We start from the raw sequence: 15,458 nt of genomic DNA on the forward strand, positions 1-15,458 counted from the left end.
ACTCTTCAAATCAAATCAAATCTTTATGATACACAAAACTGCACTAAATTTTACTGACAACAGCTCTGTTTCAGACATCGACAATAAACAAATCTCAAAATCAAAGATTTGATTAATATACAAATACAAAAGAAATATACTGTTCGAATAATGGCACTACACAGCAAAATCCCCAGTGTTAAATTAACACTCCTCAGTGTACATATGTGTCCACACTACAGGGTGTTAAAAGTAACACTTAAGAAGTGTTAAAGTTAATGAGATAATTAAGTGATTAATTAAGTGATGATTGACCATTAGTGATGAGAAACACAAGAACTACAACTACAGCCACAGCTTTAGATGAATCAACTGAAGATAAAAGAAGACATTAAATATCTGAAGATCTCAGCAGAGGAGAATTAAACAACTCCACAAACAGCATTACCAGCTTCATACATTATTAACCAGACTGACTTTATTTCTGTCAGACGTCTACAGAAGCTCTTATTGAGGTTTAGATGTTGATGATTTATTGAAAATAATAGTTTTGTTTGACGCCACCATTATGGTGATCAGTGTTGCTTTAGTTGGGCTCTTGACCCTTGACTTGTAAACATTTTTTCTCTCTGGCTGCTGTAACTGTTTGTTACGGTGAGAACAGCAAGAGAAAATTGATGATGACAAGTTGATGACAGATGATGTTGGCTTGTTGTTGATGATACAGTTGTTATCATCATATGGTGCCTTATTTGCTGATCTCCTGAGAGTCATTGATTATAGTAGCATTGTGACTCTACAGCAGGAGATCCAGCAGCATTTTCATCAGAGAAACTGATCAATGTTTAAAACATGTACATAAGTCTTGTTTTCCGGTTTAATAACACATCACACAATAAGCACTTCCAACTCCTGCGAGATTTACTCACACACAGACATCAAGAATCAGCCTATGAATCTCAACAATGGTGACATGCTTCATGCCACAATGCATTCTGGGTGCATCATGCAAAACTCATCCATGGCTCCCAGAATGCATTGCGGCATGAAGCATGTCACCATTGTTGAGATTCATAGGCTGATTCTTTATGTTTGTGTGTGAGTTATTCTCGCAGGAGACAGAAGTGATTAGTGTACAATCTGCTTTAAAACGTATTCAGCTTTATTGATTAAAACCGATCTTGATCTTTCCTGGAATCACAGTAAAAACAAAGTTAATCAGTGTTTTAAATCACTATACAATGATCATATTCTTATCACTGAGCAGTCAACAGCATCTGATTGTGTTTACTCTTGCTTTTCTTGCCATTGCAAACTCAGATACAGCAGTCAGAGAAACACTAACATTAAAATGTCATCAAACTTCCCAACTAAAGAAAACACTGATCACCATGATGGTGACATTAAAAAAGTTTCAACACAAAATAAACAAAAAAGTAATTCTCAATAAGAGCTTCTGTAGACGTCTGACAGAAATAAAGTCAGTCTGGTTAATAATGTGTGAAGCTGGTAATGCTGTTTGTGGAATTGTTTAATCCTCCTCTGCTGAGATCTTCAGAGATTTAATGTCTTCTTTTATATTCAGTTGATTTCATCTAAAACTGTGGCTGAAGTCAATTGTAGTTCTTGTGTTTCTCATCACTAATGGTCAATCATCACTTAATTAATCACTTAATTATCTTATTAACTTTAACACTTCTTAAGTGTTACTTTTAACACCCTGTAGTGTGGACACATATGTACACTGAGGAGTGTTAATTTAACACTGGGGATTTTGCTGTGTACTTGCCCTAGAGCTCCTATATAGCAGAATTTGATGAAGTATCATTGCATTATTGATTTTATTTTCCTCTCTATGACTGTGAAACTGCTTTCAAACAATATGTATTGTATAAAAGCTTTATATGTAAATAAATGTGGCTTGACTTGTAGTGTACACTGGTGAACTGAAGTGCAGTTTATTTCTAAAACGTGTGTTAATGATTTCAAAGACAAATGCAAACACAGAGAGAGACAGAGAGCAGTTTGGACTCTGAGGGTCTCGGGGCGGGTATAAATCTGATCTGCTGCAGGTTCACAGACACTTACAGAAAGACACACACAGTCAGACAGACAGGATGGACGTGAAGCTGCTGTGTCTGACCGTTGTTCTTCTCTCCTCACCCCTCCTCACACTGTGTGACCCGCTGTGAGTATTAAACACACCGTTTGTTCATAGACTTACTAATAGATCTGTTTTTAAGATTTGAATTGATCTCCTCAGGTTTGTTCTGTTACAGCAGGGGTCTCCAAACTCAGTCCTGGTATAATCTATCATTTACAGCAATAAACACAAATAACCTGTTTTGGTCATTTTTATGGCTATGACTACTTTGACGCTCTATATCTCATCATTAGATTATGCGACTTTAGCCGGGGTTTCACAGACGGGGTCACATATAATTTAACCCAAGAAACGTTTAAAATGGTGCAACGGCAAACTTATTTTTCCTTATATGTGCAGTAGGCTATACATATGGATTCATACTGAATCAAGATCAAGATCGAAATCGACATCACCCCCTACCCCCTCCACCCCCCAAAAAAAATCTCACTCCCACCTGCAATTAAAAGTTGGCAACCCTGTGTATGAAAAGTTCTTCATTTCGTTATTCTCTCAGTTCTATAATTTGAAGAACAATGGAAGATAATATTTCATAAAAGCACGACATGGTGATGCAGTAGCTGTTCTCTGAGAAAATAATCTGTCGGGAATACTTGTGCTGGTATACGCACATGCGACACAAAGCAATCAACCACACTCTAAGAATTTTTTTAATTCCTTTTATTTTAACAAACAAGCAAAGCTCAAACAAAATGGCATCCCCTCCGGCGCCTTCAGTGTCAGAATTCGCTCACTCGTTTTCAGTCACTCCTTTATACACTCTAAAAAGAGATGTGTTAAAAAACAACACACTGAGTGTGTTGATGGTATTTTGACACATGTTGTGTATATATAACACACAATGTGTGTTAAATGTTACTCTGGATGAACAGCAGTGGGTGTTTTGGCAGCCAATCACATCATGCCTCTTTTTCAATGTCTTTTTCAATGTCTTTTTCAAATGTTTTCTCCGCTTTTCACTTGTTATCACTGACCAGACTGACTTTATTTCTGTCAGACAGAAGCTCTTATTGAGATGAACAGGATTTGTGTTGATGATTCAGTGAATGTTTCATCTGAAGTCTCCAGAATCGTGATTAGTGGCTCCTTTATTTGAGCTCTTGACCCTTGACTCTTTCACATCAGTTTTTCTCTGTTTTCTGTGACTGTGTGTTTATTATGCACATTTGAAGCAGCAGAACTAACCATGAGAAAACGATGATCAGAAGATAATGTTTTCATCGTATACATTTGCTGAGCTCAGGCAAGTGTTTGATATCTGAAACTTTACTGCAAAAAATATTTTGCGCAGTTAATAATTATTTTATAATATTGTTGTCTTTATCTGCACATTTGTTTTTAGATACACAGTGCACATAGGATGTTCTAGTCTATGGTGTCACACAGGCACACACACATATCAAGAATCAGCTCATGAATCTCAATAATGGTGACAAACCAAAAGCTTCATCCCGCAATGCATTCTGGGAGTCACCATAGTACAAAACTCATCCATGACTCCCAGCATGCACTGCAGGATGAAGCGTTTGTCACCATTGTTGCGATTCATGATCTGATTCTTGATGTGTGTGTTTGACGAGTATTTGCTGCAGCTCTAAACTTTCTGAAAACATTGAATTTGTAATTTTTTAAGAATTCATTCTGCACTGCTGGACATCATGGACTAACTTCACAAAACTTTTATAGCTAACAGCACATACATAAAGTAAGTGTATACCATCCATTTAATCATAAACTGGATCAGATCTTGAGATTATGACTTGATCAAGAAACTTCTGATCGTATTTTCTTTCATGCCATAACAAACATATTTGATTAAAATGCAGTTACAGCAGAAAGAGGAGAATTAAAAGACATGTAAAGGGTCAAGAGCTCAAATAAAGGAGCCACTGATCACGATTCTGGTGACTTCAGATGAAACATTCAATGAACCATCAACATCTAAACCTCTGTTCATCTCAATAAGAGCTGGTGTGTGTAGATTCATGATGTCTAAAACATCCAGGTAATACAATAAACAGTCAAACACACTTTATTAAACGTCACTGGACTAAACACAAGTTAACAATACGTGTCAGTGTTCATCCAAACACGAAGTAACATGTAACACACATCTGACACACGTTGTGTAACTATAACACATTATTGTGTAAAAGGTTTCAACACACTTCTGTGTAAGAGGAATAACACATTAGTTGAGTTACAGGTAACACAGAGATGTGTTAAAGAAAACGACACAGGTTTTGTGTTAAATTTTACGCAATATGTGTTGTCCCTGAGCACACACACTACATGTGTTAACATCTACACAACATGTGTTGTCCCTGAGCACACACACTACATGTGTTAACATCTACACAACATGTGTTGTCCCTGAGCACACACACTACATGTGTTAAAATCTACACAACATGTGTTGTCCCTGAGAACACACACACACAATATGTGTTAAAATCTACACAACTTGTGTTGTCCCTGAGCACACACACTACATGTGTTAAAATCTACACAAAATGTGTTGTCCCTGAACACACACACTACATGTGTTAAAACTGACACAACATGTGTAGATTTTTAACACATCTGGTTGTGTTGTTCTCAACACATCATATTATAAAGCACCGACACACACCATCATTGTGCATTGTATGCAGTGTTTATGTTCTCAAACAAACAGGCCTGAGTAAATAAAAGTTATTTATATAGAATGTTTTATCAGTTGCTACATTTTAATTTAATTCAAAGCACAAACTCTGTCAACTGTTATCTCTTCATGATCTTTTCTCAAAAGCGGCATCGATGTGGTGTTGAAGTGTGAATAATTGAGTTTATAGAGTCATAGAGTTTGAAACATTGTACTTTGTGTGCACATGCGTTCTGTACTCGACTATTGATTAAATGCTTAATAATTTAGTTTCACTTTATTTTTAAAATTACATCTGAGTATGTGATTACCTGACACAATTAGTGTGTTAAAATGACTTACACATTTATCGTGTTAAATTTGACACAACATGTGTTGTCCCTGAGCACACTCACTACATGTGTTAAAACTAACACAACATGTGTCATTTTTAACACATCTCTTTTTAGAGTGTGGATAGTCTGGGGATAGTTCACCCAAAAATGAAAATTCTGTCTTCATTTACTCCCCCTCAATTTGTTCTAAACCTGTATGAGTTTCTTTGTTCTGCTGAACACAAAAGAAGATATTTTGAAGAATGTTTGTAACAAAGCAGAGAGAGCAACCATTGACTACTATAGTAGGGAAAAACATACTATGGTAGTCAATGGTTGCTCTCTCTGCTTTGTTTTTGGGTGAACTATCCCTTTAAGTTGACTAGTGGAGTAATAATGGGGATTGAGGGTACACAGGGCGAATCGGATAGCAGCAATTCATTCAGCTCGTGATTCTCACAGAGCGTTGAGAGCACGGTCTATGGTGAGCGATTCAAAAGCATAAGGAGTTGTTTGCTCTTGAAACGCTCTTGCGGTACTTTGATGTCATAAGCCGATCGGTCTACGAAGTGCTGGTGCATCAAACAAGCTATTGCTCGTACTACATCGGCTGCACACTCGTCATTGCGGTGAATTGTGGGATTGAATGAGTGCCCTCAAAATGTCCACTATGGTTTCAGACCCCACTAAAAATGGCTGTTCCCTCACATTTTTAAGGGTATAGGGGGCGATTTCGGACACAGCCAAGAACTACAACTGTTTATTCCAACATACAAATACAACATACATTCCAGGCATACAAAAGTATATACTATAATAATTCATAAGAGTAGGGAAATATATAACACATAACTACTAGGTTTTAGTGGGTGCACCTATCTCCTCCTTTCACCCACTAGAGAAGGCTCACAGGAAGAAACAGAGACAGACAGAACACACACACACACACACACACACACACACACACACACACACACACACACACACACACACACACACACACACACACACACACACACACACACACACACACACACACACACACACACACACACACACACACACACACACACACAGTGTTCACTTACTAATAGATCTGTTTTTAAGATTTGATTTGATCTCCTCAGGTTTGTTCTGTCAGCTCCTAATTTGCTGAGAGTGGGTTCCCCAGAGAATGTGTTGGTGGAGGCTCAGGATTACTCTGGAGCAGATTTTGATGTACAGATCTCAGTAAATATCTTCCCAAAGAAAGACACCCGGATACTGACCAAAACAGTGAGACTGACTGCAGACAACAATTACCAGATCCTTACAGATATAAAGGTGAGAGCTCCATGATTACAGTGCTGTGATTCTCATTAGTTTATTTTCAGACATAATTCAGGCTGATTATCTACAAACAGTGAGTTTATGATGTTCTACTTTAGATCCCTGATGATCACAACTACTTCTCTGGTGATCCTCTGGAGAAGCAGTTTGTGTATCTACAAGCTCAATTTCCATCCGAAACCCTGGAGAAAGTGGTCATGGTCTCATTCCAGTCTGGATATATATTTATACAGACAGACAAGCCCATCTACACGCCTGCTAGCACAGGTACGATACAATGCTAAAACATGAAATATAACAGTGAATGTTAAAGATGTTACATCAGCATGACAAAATCCTGTTTATTATTAAACTGACCGCTGCTTTTATCAGTGTTTGAATCTGAGGAAACCAAACAATCAGAACATATTTCAGTTTTTGCTTTGCTCTCTTTTGCAGTTTATTACAGGATTTTCTCTCTGGTGCCCAACATGAAACCCCGTCAGACTGGAGTCACGGTGGAGATCATGGTACACACACACACACACACACACACACACACACACACACACCCGTTCAATTGCATGCTCATTGCGCTGATCTCTTAAACACAGTGTCGTTGCTGATTTCTGTGTTTCTTAAGAATCCACAAGGCATCACAGTTTCATCAGAGATGATGTTTACAGACAGAGGGCTGAGGTCTGGATACTACCCCATTCCTGAGGTTGCCAGGTGTGTGAAACACTGACTGAATCTGCTCAACCTGTGAACTTTATTAAATGATTAATGACGTCTACCTCAGGATAATAAGTCTTGAATTTAACTAAACACAACGCAGCTGATACTCATAGATGTGATGTGTGTTATTAGATTCACTCGATCTGTTGTTGTAATGCTTATTTATAATTTAAGTGTTTTGTTTCAGTACTGGGATGTGGAAGGTGGTCACTCGGTTTGCAAACACTCCTCAGAAGAAGTTTACTGCTGACTTTGAGGTCAAAGAATATGGTGAGATGTGTGTCAACACAATGTATGTTGTGTAAATGTGATGATAACTAAAATCATTTTTTGTGTGTCTTTTGTCTGGTTTGGTTTTAGTGCTTCCAACATTTGAAGTGAATTTAAAACCCAGTCGATCATTCTTCTATGTGGGTGATCAGAGTCTGACAGTCGACATTGAAGCCAAGTAAGACAACATATGTTCTGCTTCACTGTAATGAAAATTAATCTATAGTGTGTGAACACACTGATTAAAATAGATTTGTATGTAAACTACTAAATAATGTGCTATGAGCAGAGGTGTAAAGTCCAGGGGTCAGAAAGAAAAAGTCCTGCCATATGTTTATTCCACTCATGAACCCAGTCAGCTGATTTCACTAATTAATTCTACCTCCTGGCTGAAAAACTGTGCTATCAGCAAAACCAGGTGTTCGGTAAAAAAATACAGAGCAGGACTTTTTATTTTCTGAAACTGGACTTTCCACCTGTGACAGTCTCTTGTCAGATCCATACATTGAGCAGTTCCTCCTGCTCTGGCCACCCAGCCAGCACAGCCATGTGGAGCCAGATGGGTTTGACCTGGACTCTAACAGCCAGTTTTGTCCTCAACAACAACAAAATTGTACCTTCACTGTACCTTTTTTTCTGAGAGTGTAGAGCGTGTACTTTTAATGTGCAAGTTGCAAAAGCTGCACATTGACTGGCTCTGACTGGCTGTTGTCGGGTTTATTTCTGCTGTGTGATTGGGTGTTAGAGTAATCTAAATCGAGTAAAAATGTCCAGAGCTTATCATCTTTATCGACATTAATTTTATTGTGATTTGATATATCGTTTATCAGCCCAGCCCTAGTCTAAACCCAACGTTTGTTTGATGTCAAGCTCCAACGTCAGATAGGTGTTGAATTTTGCTTGGAATAAGAAATAATAAAAAAATAAAAAATTCATAAAAGGGGTGAAATGTATGAGCAGAGGAGGATTAATCCCTTACACCCTGAAGGTATTTTTAGAGTTTTTTTGTCTGAGTGACACATACAGCTTTAAAGACTCATAACTCCAAAACAAGGAGAGTCAAATGGTAGATATAATTTGTTAGCAAACATTTTATATTTTTAGAAAATATAAATCGTATTATATTTGGACAATATATTGCTGAGAAACTGCTGATAAAAGGCAATTTTTTAAATAATTTTACAAATATTTAATATTTAACATTCAATAACTCAGGAAGGAAATAGGTCAGCACAAAAATTATTTTTTGGTGATGTTCCCCTATATGTGGTCTCAATCTGGATCAAATTGTGGGGATATCATAAAGTAATCAAAAGTTACAGCATTTAGAACAAAGGTAGCCTTTTTTCAGTCCTTGACATTTACAAAACTGTTGTTTTCTGAGTGAAATACACAAATTTGAAGACTCATTACTCAAACTATAGCAAGGAGAGTCAAAAAATATGTATAATTTGTTAAAACACTTTTAATATTTTTAGAAAATATAAATTATTATTACATTTGGACAATCTAATGCTGAGAAACTGCTGATAAAGTACATATATTATTACAATATTGTGTATATTATAATATATTATATATATTATAAAATAATGATGGGTGTAATTTTAAAGCTTAGAATCTCAGCTTTCCAATGCATCTATCCTCTTTGATAAATTCATAACGAGCGCTTGATCTAAACCGGAGTGTACGGCCCGCAGGCACCCCCTAGCTGCTAAAACATAAACAGCCATATCCCAGACAACTTTCCCACTGAGCAAAGTTATGTCCAAAAGACGTCTTTTCAATGTCTTTGCCCCTAGAGGCGTACGTTGAAAAGACGTCCACTGAGGAGCCAGAATGAAAGTTTTTATGACGTCTGTTTTTGACGTGTTCTGCACGTCCGATATAGACGTTCATGGAACCTCAAGGTTAAAAACTAGTTCAAATGTGCTCATTGTGGACATATTTTCCATTTGTAATTGCAAAGCAACTCACAGACAGTGTGTGTTTGTCCAGAAATCAGGAAAATAAAAGAAACTTAGCTCACACCTTTAGACACTTTAGACAACTTAGCATCTGTAATTCACACATCTTTGGATCGTGAGAGAATCGTGGGATTCAATCCAGGATCTTCTTGCTGTGAGGAGATAGTGTTTCCCACTGAGACACTGGTGCTGCCCTTAATCACAGACATGATGCTGCGTTCACACCAAACGCGAATTGAGCGTCAAAATCGCGTCTACCGCGTCTAGTTTCACGCGTGGACATTTTGCATGCATTCGCGCGTCAGCAGAGAATTGGACGCGCGTAGAAATCGAGCGCTGGAAGCGAAATTGACGCGCGTTCAAGGCACTGCAGGAGAAATATGTCATAAAACACCACTCTGCCTCTTTACATTTTCATTAAACATATATATTAAGCATTAATAGCCACACAAATGTGGTCCAGGCAACTCCTACATTATCTTCACTGAATGTATGTTTAAATATCCTTAAAATATAAAGTTATGAAACTTCTCTTTGCCCTCAGTCAAAACGATTTGGCAGACAACAAATTATAGATTCATGACACCAAAGATCGCCCGTTAGATCTACTCAAGACGAACCACTACAGGACATCAGAGCCAGTGGCAGACGCCAGAAGGACTGGCCGAGGAAAGGCTGCCTTCGCTGGGGTTATGAGCAGTGATTGCCCGGTGATCGCCTGGATCTCACAACTCCAAAAACACAAGATTATTTTTTTAAATAGGCACTCTCTTTATAAATAAACCACAGATTTGAGCTCTAAACAACTACATTCCCACCTGAAAAAGTCTTAAAACTACATTTTGTGACACAATAGTACTATTTTTAATTTATGCAGGGTTTCTCATACACGTCACTTTACCACGTGACAGCAGCGAGCAGGCTCCTGATTGGTTAACGCAGCGCGAATTGACGCCAAAGTTCAAAATTTTCAACTCGGGCGTCAGACGCGAATTCGCTTCAAACGCGTGAATGCACAAAAGCACCATTCGCGTGTAACGCGCATCGCGCAAGACGCTCAATTTGCGTCCAATTCGCGCCATTCAAGCGAACTGGACGCGCGAATGAGGCGGATTCGCGTCCTTCGCGCCGCGCGAAACGCGCCTTCCGCGCCGCGAGACCTCCAGACGCGCGTCAACGCGCCTTTCCATTGACTTAACATTGAAATCACTCGCGCCAGACGCTCTATTCGCGTTTGGTGTGAACGCAGCATAAGACACACTTTGACTATTTATGTCAGACGTCTACAGAAGCTCTTACTGAGAATTAACAGAGGTTTAGATGTTGATATTTATGTTTCATTTGAAGTCACTATTGTGGTGGGAAGCGTTTGCTTTAGTTGGGCTCTTGGTCCCTGTACTTAAGTTAGCTTTTCTTTGGATGTTATAACTGTGTGTGTGTGAAACACGATAGTTATGGCTAGTAGTGGGAAGTTCGGATCATTTTACTGACTCGGATCTTTGAGTCTCGTTCAGCAAAATGAACGAATCTTTTTTCGAGTCATTTCGAGTCATTTCGTTAATTTCAGCAAAATATAATTAAAATGACATGTTAAATAGCCCAACACATCTAGTACTTATGAAAATGTTGATTACATTTGTATAACTAAATAAAAATAAACTATAGGGTACTGCAACCAAAGCCAAATGATAAGACACTGAAACGTTTAATTAATTGATTGGTTGTTGGGTCAGGCTATTGCAGTCTAACTCTGTTAGTTCACCTCACCTCCTGATCCAAGACATTCTTTCTTTTGCAACTTCATATTAATCACGTTTGTTCTCCGCCTCTCGTGTCTTCGAACTCCTCGAGACGTTAGTTGTCTCTCGTCTGTGTGTCTGACTTTGATCTGGGGCTGGGAGTGGGCCATGTGACACCGGTCCGGGAACAGAATGATTAGTTCATCTTTCGAGTCTCGAGTTCGGGTTTGAGTCTTTCGTTCTTCCTGTCAGTCCCATAGAGTCTATGCTGTCAGTAACGGAAACAGAAAAGATTAGTTCTTTCGAGTCTTTCGGGTTTCGAGTCTTTCGTTCTTCCTGTCAGTCCCATAGAGTCTATGCTGTCAGAAGCGGAAACAGAAAAGATTAGTTCTTTCGAGTCTTTCGGGTTTCGAGTCTTTCGTTCTTCCTGTCAGTCCCATAGAGTCTATGCTGTCAGCAGCGGAAACAGAAAAGATTAGTTCTTACGAGTCTTTCGGGTTTGACGTTTGAGTCATTCGTTATTTTGCCACGTGACTTGTCACCGTATTGAACACTAGTTCACAACCTTTTTACTAACAAGCACGTAGTTATTTTTTTATTTTATTTTTTATATATATAATTCTCACTTAATATCAGACATATACAAATATGGGAAATATATTGACTATTCAAGTCTAACATCACAAATTCAATTAGACTATTACTAATTTTGAATCAACTGTATTTATTTTTTCTCTATTGAGTTGTTATATAATTTTGTTGTCCTTGTGTTATTAATTAATAAAAATCTGTTATTTATTTTGGATTCATGCATATTTTTGAGTCATTCACTGTTGGTTAGTGTTATTTTAGTGATTTTTTTAGTCACCTAAAGTTTGAAACCTACACCTTTGTAACATAGCCTATAGGCCTATAGCACATAGTTGTCTCATTCTCTGAGACAACTCGGTAGTCCCGAATCATATTAAAGATTCGTTCAAAATGAAGGACACATCACTAGTTATGGCTGAGAAAGCAAAGATAAAGTGACTTCAGGTGTTGTCAGCTCCTTGTTGATGACTAAATCATCAGGGGCCCGTTTCAATAAGGAGGTTCAACCAACTCTGAGTTTAAACCTGAACTCTGAGTTGACTTACTCTGAGATGGGAAACTCTGAGTTTTGGGTTTCAGAACAGCTGAATTGAGGTAGTTCAATCAACTCTGAGTAGACTGACTCTGAGTTAAGCACATGCACTCCAACTATGAAAAGCCATGATCAATGGAGCTACGAAATTACGATTCACCATGGCAACAGCACCCAACAAAAAGATGTTTGCATACTTCCGGGTCAATATGTAAGTTTAATTCTTAATTATTTTAATTAAGTTTAATTTTCATGGTATCCAAAAGGCAAAAAAAGAATGTGGTAGCAGCTAAAAATGAAAAATAAAAACATAATTCAATCAGGTAAAGCTTTAAGCATAAAATGTTCATGGGTGTAGGTTTAATGACTTTACAAACATTTGACATATTAAATAAATATAATTCAGTGTCCAATGTGCAGCAGCTTTTCCCACATAGACCCTTTTCACAGTGATGATGTGTTTTAATGGTCATCAATATCGTAAATCCTGCAACGTTTTTTGTATATATATTTTTTTTAAAATGTATGTACATTTATAACACTAATACTTTGTATTATATTACTTTTGCATCAAATTACAAAAAACAAGTTACCGCTGCTGTGAGAGTGTTTCTAATACAGTGTCTATGGGAGTGATGGTGAAAATTAACATCTTTCTCTCTTTCCACTTCCGTTTTCAAACTCACTCTATTTTTTCCCTCTTTTTGAAAGTTGTTAAATCACTATTGTGGAGTTTTTCTTTTGCTATTTGAGCAAATGGGGACACAAAAAATATATATTTAATGTATTCTTTCATTCACCAATATAAAAGTTAACCCAATGACGACTTCCGCTCTGAGAAACCCAGAAATGTGAAAAGGGTCTATGCTCTTTTCACATAATGAAATGTTCTCTGATCCTACTTGTTACATTTATTAATCAGGGTAATGACATTATTGACTTCTACTCAGGCCAGCCAAACACCAGCACCACTGACAGATGAAGAGGAGATGGAGGAAGAACATTAACATCCAATAGGAAAAAGAATAAATTATTTGTAGGAAATAAAAATTGTAAATAAATGTATTTAACAGCTGTGGTGGTGGTTATGGCATATATCTTGTACTACCATCTGGCAGCATCCTTCCATTCCATACAGTAATCCGTTTTCAGAAAGTGTGATTATGGGAATATGAGTGTCATCAATGCGTCCAACCAAAAGGAAATTCTAATTATCAGGATACGTCAGGATCCTTCCTGTATAAAAGGACATGCCATTTTTGTCAGTTTGACAGTGTCCTCATGATGAAAATATGAGCAATGAATGAATGTACCTGCACTGCAAAGAAAGCTTTTCTCATGAATGAATGAATGAATAAACTATTTAAACACAGCTGGTGCTTTAAAAAAGGGGAGGAGACCGAAAGAAACTCTGGGTTTACCAAAGAAAACCTGCTCCTGACCAGGTTAGGTTCACAGAGTAAGTTACCCTGGTAACTGACTCTGAGTATAAGTTACCTCTCTTTCAGAGACGGGCTTGACTTACCCTGCTTTCTCAGGTTTGACATACCTCACATTCTGAAACAGAAAACCCAGAGTTTCCCTTATTTCAGGGTTAACATACTCAGAGTTTTCACTTAACCTCCTTTCTGAAACGGGCCCCAGAAGTCTAGAATCTGATGTTGTGCTTTTGAGTTTTGAGATCTTGTTTGTGAAAAAATCATTTGTTTATAGCCTCTATAACCTTGTGAATCCACTGTTTCGGGATTAATAGTAAAAAAACACTTATCCTGAAAGATGATAAAACCGAATGTGCACATTGTTTTGAGAAAATAGTTCACATAGTCACACACAGACATCAAGATTTTGCATATGATTCCCAACAACGGTGACAATCATAACAAAAAAAAGCTTCATAGTACAAAACTCAAACTTGATTGTCACCGTTGTTGTGAAGCATAGGCAAAATCTTGATCTCTGTGTGTGACTGTGTGAAATATTTGCTCAAAACATTGTTTGCATATACTGGATTATCATCCTTCAGGATAAATTATCATTTTAATGTTACTGGTACCAATACAGTCAATTCACAAAGTTATAGTGGCTTTAAACAAATGACTATTGCTCCAAACAAGCACACAAAACTTAAAAACAACATTAGCTGTTTGCTTTCTAATGATTTATTCATCAACAAGGAGCTGACAGCACCTGAAGTCACTTTATCTTTGCTTTCTCAGCCATAACTATTGTGTTTCACACACACAGTTACAGCAGCTAAAGAAAAGCTAACTCAAGTACAGGGACCAAGAGCCCAACTAAAGCAAACGCTTCCCACCACAATGGTGACTTCAAATTAAATATAAATATCAACATCTAAAGCTCTGTTAATTCTCAGTAAGAGCTTCTGTAGACGTCTGACAGAAATAGTCAAAGTGTGTCTTATGTCTGTGATTAAGGGCAGCACCAGTGTCTCAGTGGGAAACACTGTCTCCTCACAGCAAGAAGATCCTGGATTGAATCCCACGATTCTCTCACGATCCAAAGATGTGTGAATTACAGATGCTAAGTTGTCTAAAGTGTCTAAAGGTGTGAGCTAAGTTTCTTTTATTTCCATGATTTCTGGACAAACACACACTGTCTGTGAGTTGCTTTGCAATTACAAATGGAAAATATGTCCACAATGAGCACATTTGAACTAGTTTTTAACCTTGAGGTTCCATGAACGTCTATATCGGACGTGCAGAACACGTCTAAAACCAAGTATGGGTAACTGCAGCTTGGAGTACTGGGCGTGCCGGATGGTTTCTCATTGGTCGCGAAAGCTGCTTGTTCTTATACTCTTAAAAGGAAGCAATACATCAAACCGAATCCCATTAAAACAAATTCCATTCTTTTAAAATAAAAGCAACGTTAATGATATGAAGAATATTCGATTAAAAAAAAAAATATATATATATATATATATATATACACTCACTTTCAACAGTACAATCGGAACTTCTGCATGGTGCGGATTACTGACGTCATCATATGGCGCAGATTAATGACGTCATCAAAGCGGGTTTGGGTCGAAGTTCTTTAACCATCAAAATTAATGACGACAAAAATATTCTTTGTTAATGTTAAATTCAACGTACTAATACAGATTAAAATCATTTTCTGAACATGAACAGCTGTATTTGTTTTACCTAATACCAACAAAGATTAATAAATAGGCTACTATATCAAATGTA

General features: G+C 37.5%; 1 protein-coding gene across 1 annotated transcript in view; it reads left to right on the forward strand.

The window, feature by feature from the left end:
* Window positions 1-1,991: 1,991 nt before the first annotated feature.
* The window catches only part of LOC307122958 (complement C3-like), a 61,698-nt gene continuing 48,231 nt past the window's right edge, over window positions 1,992-15,458 (forward strand). The window contains exons 1-7 of the mRNA XM_079811303.1: window positions 1,992-2,167; window positions 6,229-6,424; window positions 6,529-6,697; window positions 6,869-6,939; window positions 7,053-7,141; window positions 7,335-7,417; window positions 7,508-7,595. Coding sequence (XP_079667429.1) covers window positions 2,097-2,167; window positions 6,229-6,424; window positions 6,529-6,697; window positions 6,869-6,939; window positions 7,053-7,141; window positions 7,335-7,417; window positions 7,508-7,595 — 767 coding nt within the window. The 5' untranslated portion in view covers window positions 1,992-2,096. The remainder of the gene's footprint in view (window positions 2,168-6,228; window positions 6,425-6,528; window positions 6,698-6,868; window positions 6,940-7,052; window positions 7,142-7,334; window positions 7,418-7,507; window positions 7,596-15,458) is intronic.

The sequence above is a fragment of the Gobio gobio genome (genome assembly GCF_949357685.1).
Source record: "Gobio gobio genome assembly, chromosome: 3".
Classification (NCBI taxonomy): domain Eukaryota; kingdom Metazoa; phylum Chordata; class Actinopteri; order Cypriniformes; family Gobionidae; genus Gobio; species Gobio gobio.